The 16,928-nt window shown below is 36.2% G+C and overlaps 1 protein-coding gene across 3 annotated transcripts in view; it reads left to right on the top strand.

The window, feature by feature from the left end:
• Nucleotides 1-16,928, top strand: part of PIAS1 (protein inhibitor of activated STAT 1) — a 132,410-nt gene that overhangs the window by 92,327 nt on the left and 23,155 nt on the right. For all 3 annotated transcript variants that reach the window (XM_079129584.1, XM_079129583.1, XM_079129585.1), the window contains 3 exons: nt 635-725; nt 1,343-1,477; nt 8,420-8,525. In XM_079129584.1, the coding sequence (XP_078985710.1) occupies nt 635-725; nt 1,343-1,477; nt 8,420-8,525 (332 nt within the window). The remainder of the gene's footprint in view (nt 1-634; nt 726-1,342; nt 1,478-8,419; nt 8,526-16,928) is intronic.

A 16,928-nucleotide genomic window follows, 5' to 3' on the forward strand; every position in this document is an offset into this window, starting at 1 on the left:
CTTCAGGCTGCTTGATTTGTTTGTGAGTTTGTTCAGATTGCCACAAGTCTCCAACAACATCAAAAGTAAAAAAAAAAAAGAATCGGCATATAAGTAGACCCTTGCAGTTCAAACCCTTATTGTTCTAGCACCAACAGTATTGTAATCCTGTTCAAATATGCCTTTTCATTATGTGAAATGTCCAGTTTTTTTTTTTTTTTTTTGCCATACTGGGGATTTGAACCCAGGGCCTTGTGCTTGAGAGGCAAGCACTCAACCAACTGAGCTATATCCCCAGCCCGAAATGTCCAGTTTTTAGTTTTCTCTTTTTTGTTATTTTTAAGTTGATCAATTTGGGATGGGAGGGGGCACTGGGGATTGAACTCAGGAGCACTCAGCCACTGAGCCACATCCCCAGCCCTATTTTGTATTTTATTTAGAGATAGGGTCTCAGTTAAGTTGCTTAGTGCCTTGCTTTTGCTGAGGCTGGATTTGAACTCTTGATCCTCTTGCCTCAGCCTCCTGAGCTGCTGGGATTACAGGCATGCACCACCGTGTCTGGCTAAGTAGATGATCTTTTAAGTTAGCTATTGAACAAATGATTAATTACTTTATCCCTTAATAAAGGAAGTTAAACTTGATCTTTATTGTTTAGGTTTTGTTTATCTGAAACCAGTTGTCCACAAGAAGATCACTTCCCACCCAATCTTTGTGTGAAAGTGAATACAAAACCGTGCAGCCTTCCAGTAAGTCCTAAAACCCTCATGTTATTTTAAATATACATTATCAACATAACTATCAATAAGTCATCACAGCTGTTGTTAATTGTAGTTTTTCATTAGGAAAATATTTTTATTTTGGATAGTTTTGGAACTGGCTCCAACACTTGCACCAATTACATTACACTTAGAAGCTATGACGGCTATGGAGACAAAGTTTAGGATTTAAAGTTGGGTGTAGTAGCTTTGGTGTTGTGTTGGATGTTAGGGAGAATTTTTTTCAACAAAATCTCAACAAAGTCTATGGTAGAATGGAGACTTGAATAGTGTTGTTCCTTAGCCAGGGGAGGAGGGTGGGAACTGTGTTTGGTCCCTTGAAAATACTCTATGTACTGATCTAAGCTGATTCTTAAATTTGAGAAATTTTGAATTTCTATCACTAATATTTTTCTCAGGCTTATTAAGGTGGTTTAGAGAACCATAAAAATGTTCACTTTCTTTGTAATGAAAACATTAATATTTTCTCACATATAGTTTGTAGGATTATTTTTGGTGGTGGTGTTTGCTTTTTTGTTTTTAAGAAATGGAATTTTTGAAATGACTGTGAAAATAATAAGTAGAAATAAACTGTATTTCTTTCTTAGGGTTATCTTCCACCAACTAAAAATGGTGTGGAACCAAAGCGACCCAGCCGACCAATTAACATCACCTCACTTGTCCGATTATCCACAACAGTACCAAACACCATTGTTGTTTCTTGGACTGCAGAAATTGGAAGAGTAAGTGAATATTTGTTTTTACCTGATTTTTATATTTTAAGAAATGTTTAATCACCATGACTCCCTGAGTTTACATATAGATGATATTGTAAAATGAGTTGCAAAAGGATTTTTGTCTCACAATGAATTTTCAGTGTATTCCCATTTGAAAATTGGGATCATTATCAAATGTTTTATCACTTGATCCTTTCACTCAGCAATATTTCATAGTTGTGTTCCTGTGTTATTACATATTCTTCTGTATTTTAAATTTCTACATCTTATTTCAGTATAATATGCCATTATTTAGCATATTCCCTATTGTTGAACACTTGATTATTTGAATGATTTATTCCTTGTCTTTCAGTGAATAGCTGTTATCTAGTGTAACTATAATCCAGTAGCTACCTTGTAATTATCATGTGCACACACAAGTCATAGTTTCCTCATAGTAAATTATCAGAAGTGGAATTGCTGAGTCAGTGAACATGTCCAATTTTTAAAAAAAAATTTGTGCACATTGGCAGATTATCTTCCCAAAAAGTTTGTAAATTTATTCTTTCAGTATTTATTTGTATGCCATCAACACTTATTATTATCTTTTTAATCTTTTAAAAAATCTTTACCATCATTACCATTCTAATTAGTTTCTCTGTTTTGGGGGGTAGAAGGAGGCAGTAGGGATTGAACCCAGGGACTCTTTACCACTGAGCTATGTCTCTGATCCTTTTTGTTTTTCGTTTTGAGACAGGGTCTTACTCAGGGAGACTGGCCTCAAACTTGAAATCCTCCCACCTTAGCCTCCCATGTCCCTGGAATTCATAGGTGTGCAACACCACACCTGACAGTCCTCTTTTGTTACTGAGATTGAACATGTTTTATGGCTGTAACTATATTTTAAAATTGTATTCATGTCTGTTTCTCTTAATATTCTTTTCCTTACTATCTCTTGATTTTTTCGTATATTAAGAATTAACTTGTCTTCTCGTGTTGCAAATATTTCCAGTTTCTTAGCCTTTTGTTTTAATTTGTATAATTATTTAATGTATAAGAGGGCTGGGGAGATAGCTCAGTCGGTAGAGGGCTTGCCTTGTAAGCACAAGGCCCTGGGTTCGATCCCCAGCACCAAAAAAAAAAAAAAAAAAAAAATGTATAAGAGATGGACATTATCATAGAACTAAATCTTAACCAGTTTTTCACTTTGTAGTCTTTTCCCCTTCCCATGATGCTTAGTCTGTCTGCCTTTTCCAAGCTCATGTAAATTAACATTAACTAAACTTCTAGACTCTTATGGTTTCATGTTTTATCTTTAAATATTTAATCCATCTTAAATTTATAGGCCATGTGAGATAAAAATTTTCATTTTTTAGTTATCCAATTCTAACACCAATAACTAAATACTGATTTTAAAGTCACCATTGTTGTATATTTAATTTTTATATATCCTGGATGTGTTTCTGAAGAACAACTTGTGTATTATTTCTTAGTGTAGCATTCATTTTCTGGGACAATTTTCAGAAAATTGCAGTTTTTAGATATATTATAGCTTCATAACATTAAGTCAGTTCTATTTGAAATTTATCCTTGGTTTACTGTGGTTATTTTATGGTTTATTACAGGGCTCTTAGAACTGGAGAGAGGTCAGAAAGGGCTTCTCTAAGGAAGTAGTGACCAAACCAAGAGGTGAGAAAAAGGTAGCAATCAGTTAGGTGAAAGGGTCAGAGGAAACCACCCTTACGACAGCCCAGTGGTGAGGGTGAACCTATTTTTTTCTAAAAGCTGAAGAGGATCCACTGTGACTAGAACACTGAGAACAGGAAAGAGCAACATAATAGGTGGGCCTGGAGCTATAAGAGTGCTAAACCATGCAGGACCTTATAGGTAATGTTAAAGTTAAGGATTTCCTCTCTCTTTTTTACATATATAATTTTTTTTGTAGTTGTAGATGTACAGCATGCCTTTATTTTGTTTGCTTATTCTTAGGTGGTGCTAAGGATTGAACCCAGTGCCTCACTTGTACTAGACAAGTGCTCCAGCCCAAGGATTTTCTCTTTTTAAGCTGAATGTTTATAGGGCCATATTTCTGTTTAGAATAGTTTCTTCAGAATGGTAAATCGTTTGAATGAAGGCCAGAGTCATACAGAGATCAGCTGTTGGGAGGCACCTATTACAGAAGTATTAGTGAGGGAGATAATATCTTAGCCTAGAGTGTTGGCGGTGAGGATGGAGTTAGGGGGATCTGCAGGACTATTTGATGGACTGGAAGTATGGAAGAAAAGAAAGGGCAGATGACTCCTTGGTTGCTGGCTTGGGTAACGAGGCAAATGGTAACACATCGAGGTAGAGGAAATATTGGAAAAGGACTGAGTTTAGGTGTATATATATATATTTTGTTTTGCTTTGGGGGAGGGGGCATTGGAGGACTAGATAGAGAAAACAATGCGTTCAATTTTGAAACTTTTGAGTTTGAGTTGGTTTAAGATATCCTAAATAGGCAATTGAGCAGATAGGCTCAGAGGATAGGTTTGGGTTAGAGAAAAATAAAAATATGTGATTCATCTGCATATTAGTGATTATTGGAACTACATGGATAGGATTGACATTGCTTAGATGAAATATATCAGGTAGAAGAGAAGAATTCCTAAAACCTATCCTTGAGGAACTATAACATTTAATACTGAGTGAAGAAAATGAACCTGCACAGGACGTGGGGAAACAGTGACAGTGGGGCAGGGTAGAGGGTAGATATGAGAAGTCAAGAAAAGAGGGAGATGGTTAACATTTCTGAGCAAGTGTTAAGAGGGCAAGTATGGTAAGCCAGATTGTGATAAGCTGGAGGTGAGGGAGGGGAGATAATGAATTATAGAAATGTAATTTTGGAAGGAAATAAAGGTGAACTGGAGGGAGATGTGAGTTTGTTTGTTTTAATGGGAGAGTCTTTAATGTGTTAAGATGATGGTAGGGAACTTCTTCAGAATAAGACATTAGATGTACAAGAGAAAGTAGGGATAATCAATAGTGAATTGCTTAATTGGAGAAGCTCATGGTAGCTCGGACAGACAGCTTCTTTAATGACGATGGGAGGATTGAGTGAGTGTAGGAGAGGTGAGTTCTGATTTAGTGACTTCCCTTATATATAATGTAAGACAGGAAGTGTGAGGTAAGTTAGCTGAAATAAGAGAAATAAAGGCTTTGAGGAGAGGGGAAAGGTGGAAAAGTGAGACAAGTTCCCCTGTATTACTCTTTTTTTTTTTCCATTTTTTTCTTCCACTTGAACTGTGAATTACTTTCATTACATTTCCTCTCCTCCACCTCCACCTCACATCTTTCTGAGAGTTTGAGCGAGATTTCTTTAAAGTTACAGATCAAGTTAGGGAAAATTTTATTTACAGCAGTGAGTAATGTATCCATTCTAGGATCTATATTATTTTTCATTTACTCAAATTCTCTTATGTTCCTCAGTAATTTAATAGGTTTAATAGGTATCTTCTTATAAATCTTGCATATTTTTGTTAATTTCTGCTAGTCATTATTATTATTACTATTGTCAACAGATCTTTTTTCCTATCACATTTTCTCAAGTATTCAATGTTTATAGTACTGGGGATTGAACCCAGGGGTGCTATACCACTGAGCTACCTCCCAGCTGCTGTTATTTTTTATTTTGAAACAGGGTCTCACTAAGTTTCTCAGCTGACTTTGAATTCTCCTGTCTCAGCTTTCAAAGTCCCTAGTATTACAAGGATTTGCCACTGCCCCTGGCTGTTGTTGTTGTTTTAAGCTAGTTATTTTTTTAATATTTATACCTAAATTCATATATTGGTTCCATTGGATTTTTAGATGCTTTCTTAGTATTTCCAGGTAGATAGTTTTGAATTTGAGATGTATCATTATACAAGTAATGGTAATCCTAATACTATGCCATTATTTCTTGGTGTACTGGCTAGAACTTTTGGAATAGTGTTAAATAACATAGGTGATAGTGAACATATTTGACTTGCTTTTTATGTTAATGGGAATATTAGCTACTATTACAAAGTTAAGTATTATAATGGCTATTAGTATTTGATAGAACTTGATTATTATCAATGATTATTTCTGTATTACTTTTTTATTGGGTTTCTTTGTTAGAAATAGATTTTGGATTTTAAAATCTTTTTGACATCAGGGTAATATTATTTCGTTTGATTAATTTACATGTCACCAATAAGTGTTTAAATCCTTATAAGTGTTCTACTTTTAGTGTATCTTAAGAGCTCCTTCCCTACCCCTTTTGGAAGAGAGTATTGAAAACGTTTTGTTTTGTTTTGTGTGAAAAAAAGTATAGCCCACAGAGGAAGAATGGGTGTGCTTTCAGTGAACTCTAAAGAGGTCTGAAACTGTGGGAGATGAGGGACTGTGGTTGTTGAGGTACAGTACTGGAGGAGCGGGGCGGGGAGATGCTTTACCATGGCCATGGGAATGCTCTGGAACCTCAGAGCCTGGGAGGTCTACAAGTGTGAAACCTTTCTTTTGAAATAAAATATTGAGAAAAATTAAATCTTTTCTGTAACCTGAAAGATAACTGATTAGATTGTTTTTAGATCCCTATTTGAATTTAACCTGTAAAGATACTCTTAATAGTTCATGTAAACACTGTTTTGCAGATAATTTTGTCTGATTGGTTGCCAATGATAAATGTTATAAATAGACTTTTCCAGAAAAAGTGAGTGGGAGATCTATCACAGTGCCTGAAGGAAATAAGTGAACTGTATTGTAAATTGTTAAACTACCTCAGAGTAATCACTGCATTTAGCATTTATTAAACTTTTATTATTTGTAGAGAAATTACATAGCTGGTATAAAGGACATATAATGAATAGACTATTTTAATTAAGGAGAAAATATCTTTTGAATTTATGAAAAAGCAGTAGATAAAACAATAATGTAATACAGTTATATATCAGTAGTTGGAGCTAGGTAGTACTTTGAAGGGTTGACAGGAACAATACAATTATCTACTTAGAAGAGGGACTATGCTGCTGTTAAGTTTTGGGGATTTTTGCTGCCGAACCTCTATATGATACAAAATTTAATTCCCTACTGTCAGTACAAGTGACATTTGTTAATAACTGACATTATTTTTGCAGCTTTTTTTATTATTCTTCTCCATTTGGTTACATGTTTCAACTAGAGTGAACATACCTTTTCACTGAACTTCTTGTTGTGGTTTTTACTTGATCTCTTCTTAAATATTTATATGAAGCCTTAGGGTAATTCCAAGTTCTGAAGATTCAAGCTGTCAGTACAGAATTTCACAGTGTTAATTAGCATTTCTCCAGTTTCTATTATATTTGAAGCATTAAGCAAATAAGTCATAGTGCTGAATAAAGGGTTTTTGCTAAAAAGAAGCTTATCTGTTCTATATTAGATTGGTATGTTACATGCTGTGAAATTAGGAAAGTTTTAAGGTTACTTGTTCCTCACAATATTAATATTGTGAAATTTACTAATGAAAGAAAATTTGTTTTTTGACATTTGATTTTTTTTCCCAGGAAATGTGCAGTATGTAAACACAGATAGGTTTCTGAATTCTAAATAAAAAATCGAAGGCTGGGGTTGTAGCTCAGTGGTAGAGCACTTGCCTAGCATGAGTGATACACTGGGTTCAAGTCTCAGCACCACATATAAATAAAATAAAGGTCCATTGACAACTAAAAAAATATTTTAAAAAAGGAAAAATTGACTTTCCAGGGGTGCTATAGAATATTTTCTCTTGTTGCTAAGAGAAATGCATTTTCAGTAGCATGAAAGTCAATGAAAACTGGCATATGAATTGGACTAGTTTAGGAGGTTGCAAACAAATAGGATGTGTGAAACCAAGAATTAAGAGATTGACACTGGCCTTGATCATGAATTCTCTTGTTCCGTCCCTAACTTTTCTTCTTTGTTTCTAGTGCCTGCTCTGTCACCAAGCAGTTACATGATCATAAGCAGATTATATAATCTTTTTGTGCCTCAGCAGTTTCATCAACCCTTCACCCAGAATAGTCCCTATTCTATCTATTTCTCATAGCCTTCTGCAGAGTTTAAGTTAAGTACATGGTATATGTTAAGATGCTCTGAAAACTATATAGCTATAAAATAAAAGATGGTAGCAGTTATTTTTTTCTTTTGCTTCCCTTCAAGTCTCTTGATCTTCCTCTTGATTCCAGCTCCAAATGGAAAATGATACTTCTTATTTAGATCTCTCTGCTCCCTTCCATAAGTCTCTGTCCTCTTTTCTTCCTCTTATCTAACCATGTGTCCTTCATTCAGCCTTGGCTTTTCTGTATTCTTTGTTCTCTCCTCCCACTACCATCTCTGGGTAGTCCCTCTGGTGGTAATTTACCAAACCAGCAGCTCCTGTTTGAAAACCTTCTTTAATCCCTGTGCTTCTTGGCCCAAATGGAGTCTTTTTAAGAGCTAGTTGAAGACAGAGAAAGGTTAAAAGGTATAGACTAGGAAGCCAATTTCATTTATAATTTTTAATAACTACTATTTTAGATAGACCTATTACCTGCTATATGTGGTTTATCATATCATGGACGTCTTAATGGCCTTAGTTTGTATTTAGCCTTAATAGTGTTCTGTCATTGGTTTCAAGTATATGTAGTTAGGTAATATAGAAGCATGACAGATCTGCGTTTAAATTGTAGGTTTGTTACCTAGAATATATAGTTTGTTACTTGAAAGTTATAAAATTAGGGCAAGTTCTTTTCCTCTTTATTACTTTAGTTTTCTTATCTACAAGGATAAAAGTTTATGACCACCTCAGCAACTTTTTGATCGGGATTAAATGAAAACACCTAAGATGGTGCTTGACACATAGTAGGTGATTTAGGAAGTATTAGTTTTCTTTCCCTATTGCTGTGGGATTAAAATAGATGTATTATTTACTTATATATGTTGTTTTCTACATCTTTTTTTTTTTTTTTTTTCCAGACCTATTCCATGGCAGTATATCTTGTAAAACAGTTGTCCTCAACAGTTCTTCTTCAGAGGTTACGAGCAAAGGGAATAAGGAATCCGGATCATTCTAGAGCTTTAAGTACGTATGAAAAACTTATTTCATTTATGCAGCCACACTATTTTGTTAAAGGTTAGAGTAGTGTTTTCTCAACTTATGAAATATTAGCATTTGTTCCTTTACTAGAGCCTATTGAAAAGGATTAAAAACACTTGAGAACCTTGTTTTGTGAGCTTGTAAAACCAGACCTAAGAATAGTTTTAATGTTTGTATTGTATCACAAACTATATCTTATGATCTGTATTTTACTACAGCTTCATAAAATAAATATTTAAGGAATTTTAGGAGATAGAAAGAAAATCCTAGCATAAGTTTCAAGAAAATTATTTTAGATTCAGGAAATATGTACAGAGTTATATAAAGACTGTATGTCTGCATTACCAAAGTAAAAAGAAGAAACAGTGGAGTGATGGCAACAGTAGTGAAGTGGGTTCCGCCAGTAATCAATTATGTAGCTTTGGGCAAGTTACTTGTTGTTGAGTTTCTTAATCCTCATGTGTAACAAGAGATTTCTAACAGGTGATTTCCAAACCTTTCCAAAGTCTGGGCTCATAGGTATGAATTATTGGATGGTTCATTTTGACTTGTTGAATTTGGAATGTAAGCAAGGTCTACAAATGGATTTACTGGCCTCAAATTTTGAGATCAGTGACCTTTCCAAAGAGGCAAACTAAGTTCTTCCTTTAGTCTCTGTGAGGTAGGTTCTTCAAGAACAGCTTACCATAAGGTGGTAAGGCCAGCATTCCTCTCCTTTCCTTTTGTACAATAACTTTTATTCTTTTCTCTAACCTTTTTCCATGTCAGAGTAAAAGATTCCACTACTCCTGAATAACAATATATGAAATATTTTTCTATTTTGAAAGGGCCCTTTAAAAAATACAATTAACCAGGTATGATGGCCCCTGTAGCCATAGCTACTTGGGAGACTGAGGCAAGAGGATCATTTGAGCCCAGGAGTTCTGTAGTGAGACCGTGTCAGCATATAATCCTGAGTCAAAGGGGAACATTCATTGGCAGATGATGGAGATCTAGAATAATAATGCTGTTTTAGGATCTGGGGGATGTCCTTTGGCAGAGACAAGGAGATAGCACAGGTCCTGAAAGTAGAGAAGGGCTAGACATCTGTGTTGAAGGAAAGTGGGAGAGAGAAATTCCCCAACCCCCAGTCTTACTAAAGTCATTCCTGGTCATTCCATTGACAGTCTTCATACTTGCCTCACAGTGCTGGATCGTCAGCTAGTCAGAAACAATATGAATTGTGAGCCTGTGTGGGAAAGAGAATACCAGGAAACTTGGCAGATACAACTGTTGTATTTAATAATTAAAAAAAAAATAAGGCAAGTATGTGTCTGTACAGACTGTTGACCCTTTTCCACTTGTAGCTATAGCACCACCTGGAGGGAAGGGTGATAAGGAGAGCTGGAATTTTATTTTCTCCAAGAAACCACTGTTAACACTATTAAGCAGCAAAACCTGCTTTACTGAAAAGCTGTTTCTTTTCATCTTTAATATACTGCTGGATGAGGAAAGTATTCACATATTTAGGGAGATTTTTGTGGCTTTTTATATCTTATCTTCATATTGACCAGAGGAACAAATGGAACAATAATTGAATACCACCAGTAAAAAATTTATTGTAATTGACTACAAGTCGAAGAAATAACTTTGCCAACAAATTAATTGTGTACTTAAAATATTGTTTAAAGCAATTTGACAGATGAAAATGTCAGGCTGGAGTGGGCACGGTTGCGCATGCCTGTAATCCCAGTGTCTCAGGGTGCTGAAGCAGGAGGATCACAAGTTCAAAGCCAGCCAGCTTCAGCAAGACTCTCTCAAAATAAAACATAAAAATGGCTGGGAATGTGGCTCAGTGGTTTAATCCCTGGTACCCCACCCCCCGAAAAAAAAAAGAAAGAAAGAAAATATCAGGGTGGGCATGGTGGTGCAACTCGGAGGCTAAGGCAGGAGGATCGCAAGTTTAAGGCTAGCCTCAGCAACTTTGTGAGACGCTGTCTCAAAATTTAAAAATCAGAAAAGGTCCAGGTATGTAGCTCAGTTGTTTGTAAAGCACCCCTGGGTTCAATTCCCAGTTACCTCACCCCCAAAAGAAAATTATATCTCAGCTATTTTTGAAGAATTAAATTATTTATAGATATGTTCATTATACCTTATAAATAAATTCTGTTGGGGGCTGGGGTTGTAGCTCAGTGGTAGAACACTTGCCGAGCACATGTGAGGCACTGGGTTTGATTCTTAGCATAAGTAAATAAATACATACATACATACATACATACATACATACATACATACATACATACATAGTATTATGCCCATCTACAACTAAAAGAATAAACATTCTGGTAACAGTTATATTTGTTTAGTCAGGGACTATTATGTGCTTGAAAAATGAAGACCATAGTATTTAGACTTCTTCACAGAGAAGTAGTAGTAAATGCGATAGTATTTAGAGTTTTCACAGAGAAATTCATTTTAGGATTCATTTTATTTAGTTGGTTTTTGTCTTGTGGTTTCCACTTTTGTGTAGCATCCCTCCCAACTATCACAAAACCGACAGCTTTTTACTAGCTCTTGGTCAAGTTCCTCTCTTTTCCCCTCCACCTTTAGCAAGTTCCTTTAAATGCTACATATATTCTTCTACTCAAACACTGTTGGCCCTCTCAAGCACATTGTCAGTGTAAGAACATTGGGGCTATAAGAAGTAAATTCTTTAAATTGCCCTTCTCCTCAATCTTAGTGCCACCATAATTACTTTTCAATTTATATACATTTATACCCATTCTCACTTTATTCCCTTCAGTGTCAGGAGGAAATGGCCCTTTTCCTGTGAAAGTTAATCTTTTATTCATTTATTCTTCTCAATTAAGAAATTATTCTAGCTGGGCATGGTGGCACACACCTGTAATCCTATCGGCTTGGGAGGCTGAGGCAGAAGAATTGTGGGTTCAATGCCAGCCTCAGCAAAAGCAAGATGCTAAGCAACTTGGTGAGACACTGTCTCTAAATAAAATACAAAATGGGGCTGGGGATTTGGCTCAATGATCGAGTGCCCCTGAGTTCAATTCCTGGTTACCACCCCCCAAAAAAAAATTACTCTAAGAGGCAGGCACAGTGTACATGCCTGTAACCCCAGCTCCCTGGGAGGCTGAGGCAGGATGATTGTGAGTTCAGGACAGCCTGGGCAACATGGTGAGACCACCAAGTCAAAAGAAAGGAAGGAAAGGAGTGGGGAGGGAGGAGGGGAAAAGGAAATAACATAAGGGTCTACTGTGTTTGAAGCATAGGAGACTATACCATTAAACAGGATGCACATCATCTGTATCCCCCAGAAGTTTGCAGTCTGGTGAGAAAGACAGACATTAAGTGACTACACAAGGCATTAATGAATTACAGTTGTGACATGTGCCTTGAAGGAGAAAGATGGGGAACTCTGTAGAGGTACAACAGAGGAATATAGTCCTCTCTGGTGTTGTGATGCTTAAGACAAGATTGTATGGATGAGGGAGAGGTAAGCCCAAAGATGGAAAGGGTAGATGCTAAGAGAAAAGGCCAGTGGAACTGGAATAGAGAGAGCAAAAAAAGGGAATGGCCAGAGAAATGGACAAGCGTTAATTCATTTAGATGACATAAAGAGGCTGGGGATATAGCTCAGTTGGTAGAGCACTAACTTCACATGCGCAGTCCCTGGTTCAATCCCCAGCATCACAGGGGGTGGGGGGAGATGATATAAAGATAGATGATAGAAAACCATGAAGGAATTTCCTTTTTTTTGTACTGGGGATCAAACCCAGGGCCTTATGTGTGCCAGGCAAGTGCTCTACCACTTAACGACACCCCCAGCCACGTTGAAAGTTTTTTTAAACAGAGGAATGATTTTAAACAGAAACATGATCAGATTTGAAGAATATGATCCTTAATTTGAGGACTGAATCAATGGGAGGCAAGGCCGATGTCATGAGGCCAGTTAGTAACCTACTGCAATAGTATACCTAAATGATGATTGTATCTCATGCTGTGGTAGTAATGATAGAAATAGAAGTTGACAGTTTTGAGAAATATTGAAGGGCAGAAACTGTATTGATTATGTGTGGGAGTGAAGAAAAAGGAGAGGTCATGGATGAGCTCTAGACTTCTTAAGCACCAGGTGACTTGTTAGTGCCATTTACTGAAATAGAAAACAGTATGAAAATGATCAGGTTGCAGAAGAGAAATCACAGTGCACTGTTAGACTTGTGGTATGTGAGCAGTGACTAGGTGTTCAGGTATTGATGCTGAGAAACAGTTTTATAGGACTTGGCTTCTTCACTATCTGCCCTTTGTCCTGTTTCCAGTTCTCCCTCTCTATGGGTTCTTCCTGATGCTCCGCTCTGTCAAGTCTCTTTCATCTTTTAAATATAGGAAAACAGGCTCCTCTCTAGTTAGAGCTCTGGTGTTTCTCCTGTTCTCATCCTAATTTCAAAAAGTAGTCTATACTTGATCTTTGTACCTCCTTTCTACAAATTATTAAGGTCTTTTAACCCCCATGATTCCACTGAAACTGCTCTTGCAGATGTCACAAGTGATAGTCTGATTGCCAAATGTAATTTTTTATCTTGGGCGTTTCTGATGCATTTGTTACAGCCATTTTCACCTTGGGATTCTCTCCTCATCCTTCTCTGACCATTCTTCTTAATCAGCCTTAAGTGAATTCTTTTAAAAGTGGTGTCCTGAATGTTCGTGTTCCCTGGAGTTCCATCTTCGGCCCACTTTTCTGTGTACGTTTCTATAGACAATCACATCTATCCTTGCTTGCTTAAACTGGCACTGGATCCCAAATAATATATTTTCATCTCAGACCTTTACCTGAATATGATTTGTGTAGCTAACTGTGTTCACTTAAACATTGTACTGGGCTGTCTGGATTCAAATATTTGAAACTGAACTGATCAAATCCTGTCAAACTGAAATAGTTCTCAAATCTGTCTAATCTTATAATTGCCCTCATTTAATAAACTTTCATATTCTGTCTCTATTTAAAAAAAAAAAAATCTATTCTTAAATAATATGCCCCTCTCTTTTCTTGACTCTTTATAGCTCTCCCCTGGTAGCAGCCTAACTTGATTTAAACAGATCTGATCTTACCATTCTCTTCCATCCCATGGCTTCTTAACACCAGCAGAATAAAAACTCCAGCTTCATTAGCATAACATTCAGCTTTCCGGATGTGGCACTTGCAGTGTCATCTGTGTTCACTCTTCTCATACTTTACATTCCAAATACGTAATTCTTTTCTTTTCCTCAGTGCTTTAGTTTTAAACTAAAGTAGTAATGATAGAAATAGAAGTTGACAGTTTGAGAAGTAATGAAGGGTACTGAAGGTTTGTGTCATGACTACCCCCTTTGCCTAGCTACAGTTATCTTTCAGGTTTTGCTTTTTCCAGGAGGCATCCGAGAAGGAACCTCTTTTAAAACACCTGACTTTTGGTTAGCTTCTTGAGCATGTTAGAGATGATCTCACTTTGAGTCTAACTTATGAGTTCCTTCATCCTCTACTATGAGTTCATTTGGGCAGGAGTTTAATCATCATCATCATATTATTATTATCCTTGTTTTAATTTCTGTAGCTTAGCACAGTACCTGGCACATAGTAGATTCTCAAATTTTTGTTAACGTTAACTAATAAAACTGGAGCTAGAGTAAAAATCAGGTCCAGGTGTGTCTTTCCTTGCCTATAAGATGAATATTGAGCTTAATATGTTTGGTTGTTTACAACCTTAAAATTGTGAAAGGCAGAATTAAAATACTCAGATATTAATGAAGGATAGAAATTATTTTTAAACAATAACAATTGTTATCTAATAGATATTTAATATCAACAGTACTAATAGAAAAATCTGTGGTGATGGAAATGTTCTATATCTGCACCATTCCATATGGTAGTCACCAGGAGCATGTGACTATTAAGCACGTAAAATGTGACTAGTACAACTGAGGAACTGAATATTAAGTTGTATTTAAAATTATTTAATATAAATTTAAATACAACCTCATATATCTAATTCAAAAACAAGATTACTTTTAAATATGGCTAAGCTATACCTTTACTATAGGTCACATAATAAAATGCAATTACCACTGCAGAACATAGTAACAACAAAACCTTAACTCCCACACAATTTCCCATGTTTCCACGATTCATTTAATTTTTGTATATTGTACAAGGTAAGGTCATTCACCTCTCCTCATACATATCCAATTATTCCAATAATATATATGTATCCAGTTGTTCTAACAGTACTTGTTGAAAAGACTATTATCCCCATTTAATTACTTGGGTACATTTAATTACTAACCCCAGATACATGAATCTGTTTCCAGACTCTTCTTTTCCATTGACCTGTATGTCTATCCTTATGCAAAACATAATCTTAGTTCTTATAGCTTAATGGTAAACCTTGAAATCAGAGTCCTCCAACTTTTTATCTTTTTCATAACTGTTTTGACTACTACAAGTCTTAATATGTAAAATGGTCATAAACAGTGACCATATTCAGTTTATTTCAGGAATACTAAGTTAATTCAGCATTTGAAAGTCAATCAGTAAACATTGCCTTCTCAAAAAACTAAAAAGAAAAATCATAGTCATCTCTGTAGCTACAGAGAAACTAGTTGGCTAACAACATCTTATTCATGGTAAAACTTAGCAAAATAATGTGAGAGTATTTGCAAAAAGCTTACAGATAATATTTCATAGTTAATGGTGAAAAATTAATTTGAATGCTTCACTCCTAAGATGGGGAGGAAGGTAAGGATGTCAGCTCTCAGCATTGCCCTGGAGATCCCAGCCAGCACAATGATGCAAGGGAGAAAAGAAAAAAAGATTAGAAACGATGAACTAATTATTGCCTTTATTTGAACTAATTATTGTCTCTTTTTTTTGTGTGCAAATGATCTTATTGTCTACATTAAAAAAAAAAAAAAAAAAAAAAAAAACTCAAAGTTTATCTCCAAAAAAGCTACTAGAACTAATACATGAATATTAGTTGGAGAATACATGGTCAATATACAAAGTGAATTGCTTCTGCTGGTGATGAATAATTGGAAATTAGATTTCAAAAACTAGGAACTTAGAATGATGTCCAAAAATATGAAATACTTAGGCATGCATTGCATAAAATATGTGCAAGATTTCTATGCTGAAAACTCTGAAACATTGCTGAGAAAAATGAAAAGAAGACCTGAATAAATGGAGAGAGATTTAGAGTTCTCTAAATTCATCTATAGATTCAGTCCATTCAGGATCCGAGTAGGATCTTTAAAAGCTGCTTTAGAAAAAAGGATTAACTTAGAGAGAGGTTGAGTGTCTTAACTAAGTTCTAACATAGGGTGACTGTTGCCTCTTCTATTTCAATTTCTTTTCTAATTACTGACCACTGAGCTTTGGTTCCCATAAGACTTATGTTATAATCTATGATATTGCTTCATTTAAGTGGAAGTTTAGATATACAAAACTCAAAGTCAGCTACTCTTTCCATTGATGTGTGGAAGAAGGGTGCTGGTGAGGTGTTTGGTGAGGGCATGCACATTGGTTAGTGCATTATAATTCTTGAGAGAGAGAGGGGGAACCAATATAGTATATAAAGAAAAGTAAGTGAGAAGGAATTTATTGAGGGATTTGGTGCTGACAATAATGTGGGTTGAGAAGCCCCACAATATGTGTCTGCAAGCTGGAGAATCAGAGAAGCCAGTAGCATGGCTGAATCCAAGGCCAAAGAAACAGGGAAGTCGGTATTGTAACTCAGCCAGAGGCTGAAGTCCTGAGAACCCTGAGCATTGCTGGTGCAAGTCCTAGAATCCAAAGACTGAAGAACCTGGAGTTCCCTGGGATCTGAGGAAGGTTGGAAGTGGAAAGATGCCTTTCCTCTGTCTTTTTGCTCCTATTCTTAACCCTTCCCTGTGCACAGCTGGTTTGGTTGTTCCCACTCACACTGACGGCAGATCTTTCCTCCACTGGATCCATGGACTCACATGCCAGTCTCCTCTAAACACTTCCTCACACATACACCCATAAATAATGCCTTACTAACTCTCTAGGCATCTCTCAATCTAGTCAGGTAGACATCTAAAATTAATCATCACAGTCAGATTTTGGTTTTTTTGTTGTTGGTGGTGGTGGTAGTGTTTTTTGTTGTTGTTGTTTTGTTTTTGTTTTTGTTTTACCAGAGATTGAACTCAGGGGCGCTGAGCCACATCCCCAGCCCTGTTTAATATTTTATTCAGAGACAGGGTCTCACTGAGTTGCTTAATACCTTGCTTTTGCTGAGGCTGGCTTTGAACTCTTGATACTCCTGCCTCAGCCTCCCCAGCCACTGGGATTACAGGTGTACACCACTGTGCCAGGCTCATTTTTTATTTTGAGACAAGATC

The sequence above is a fragment of the Sciurus vulgaris genome (assembly GCF_902686455.1).
Source record: "Sciurus vulgaris genome assembly, chromosome: 2".
In the NCBI taxonomy this organism is placed as follows: domain Eukaryota; kingdom Metazoa; phylum Chordata; class Mammalia; order Rodentia; family Sciuridae; genus Sciurus; species Sciurus vulgaris.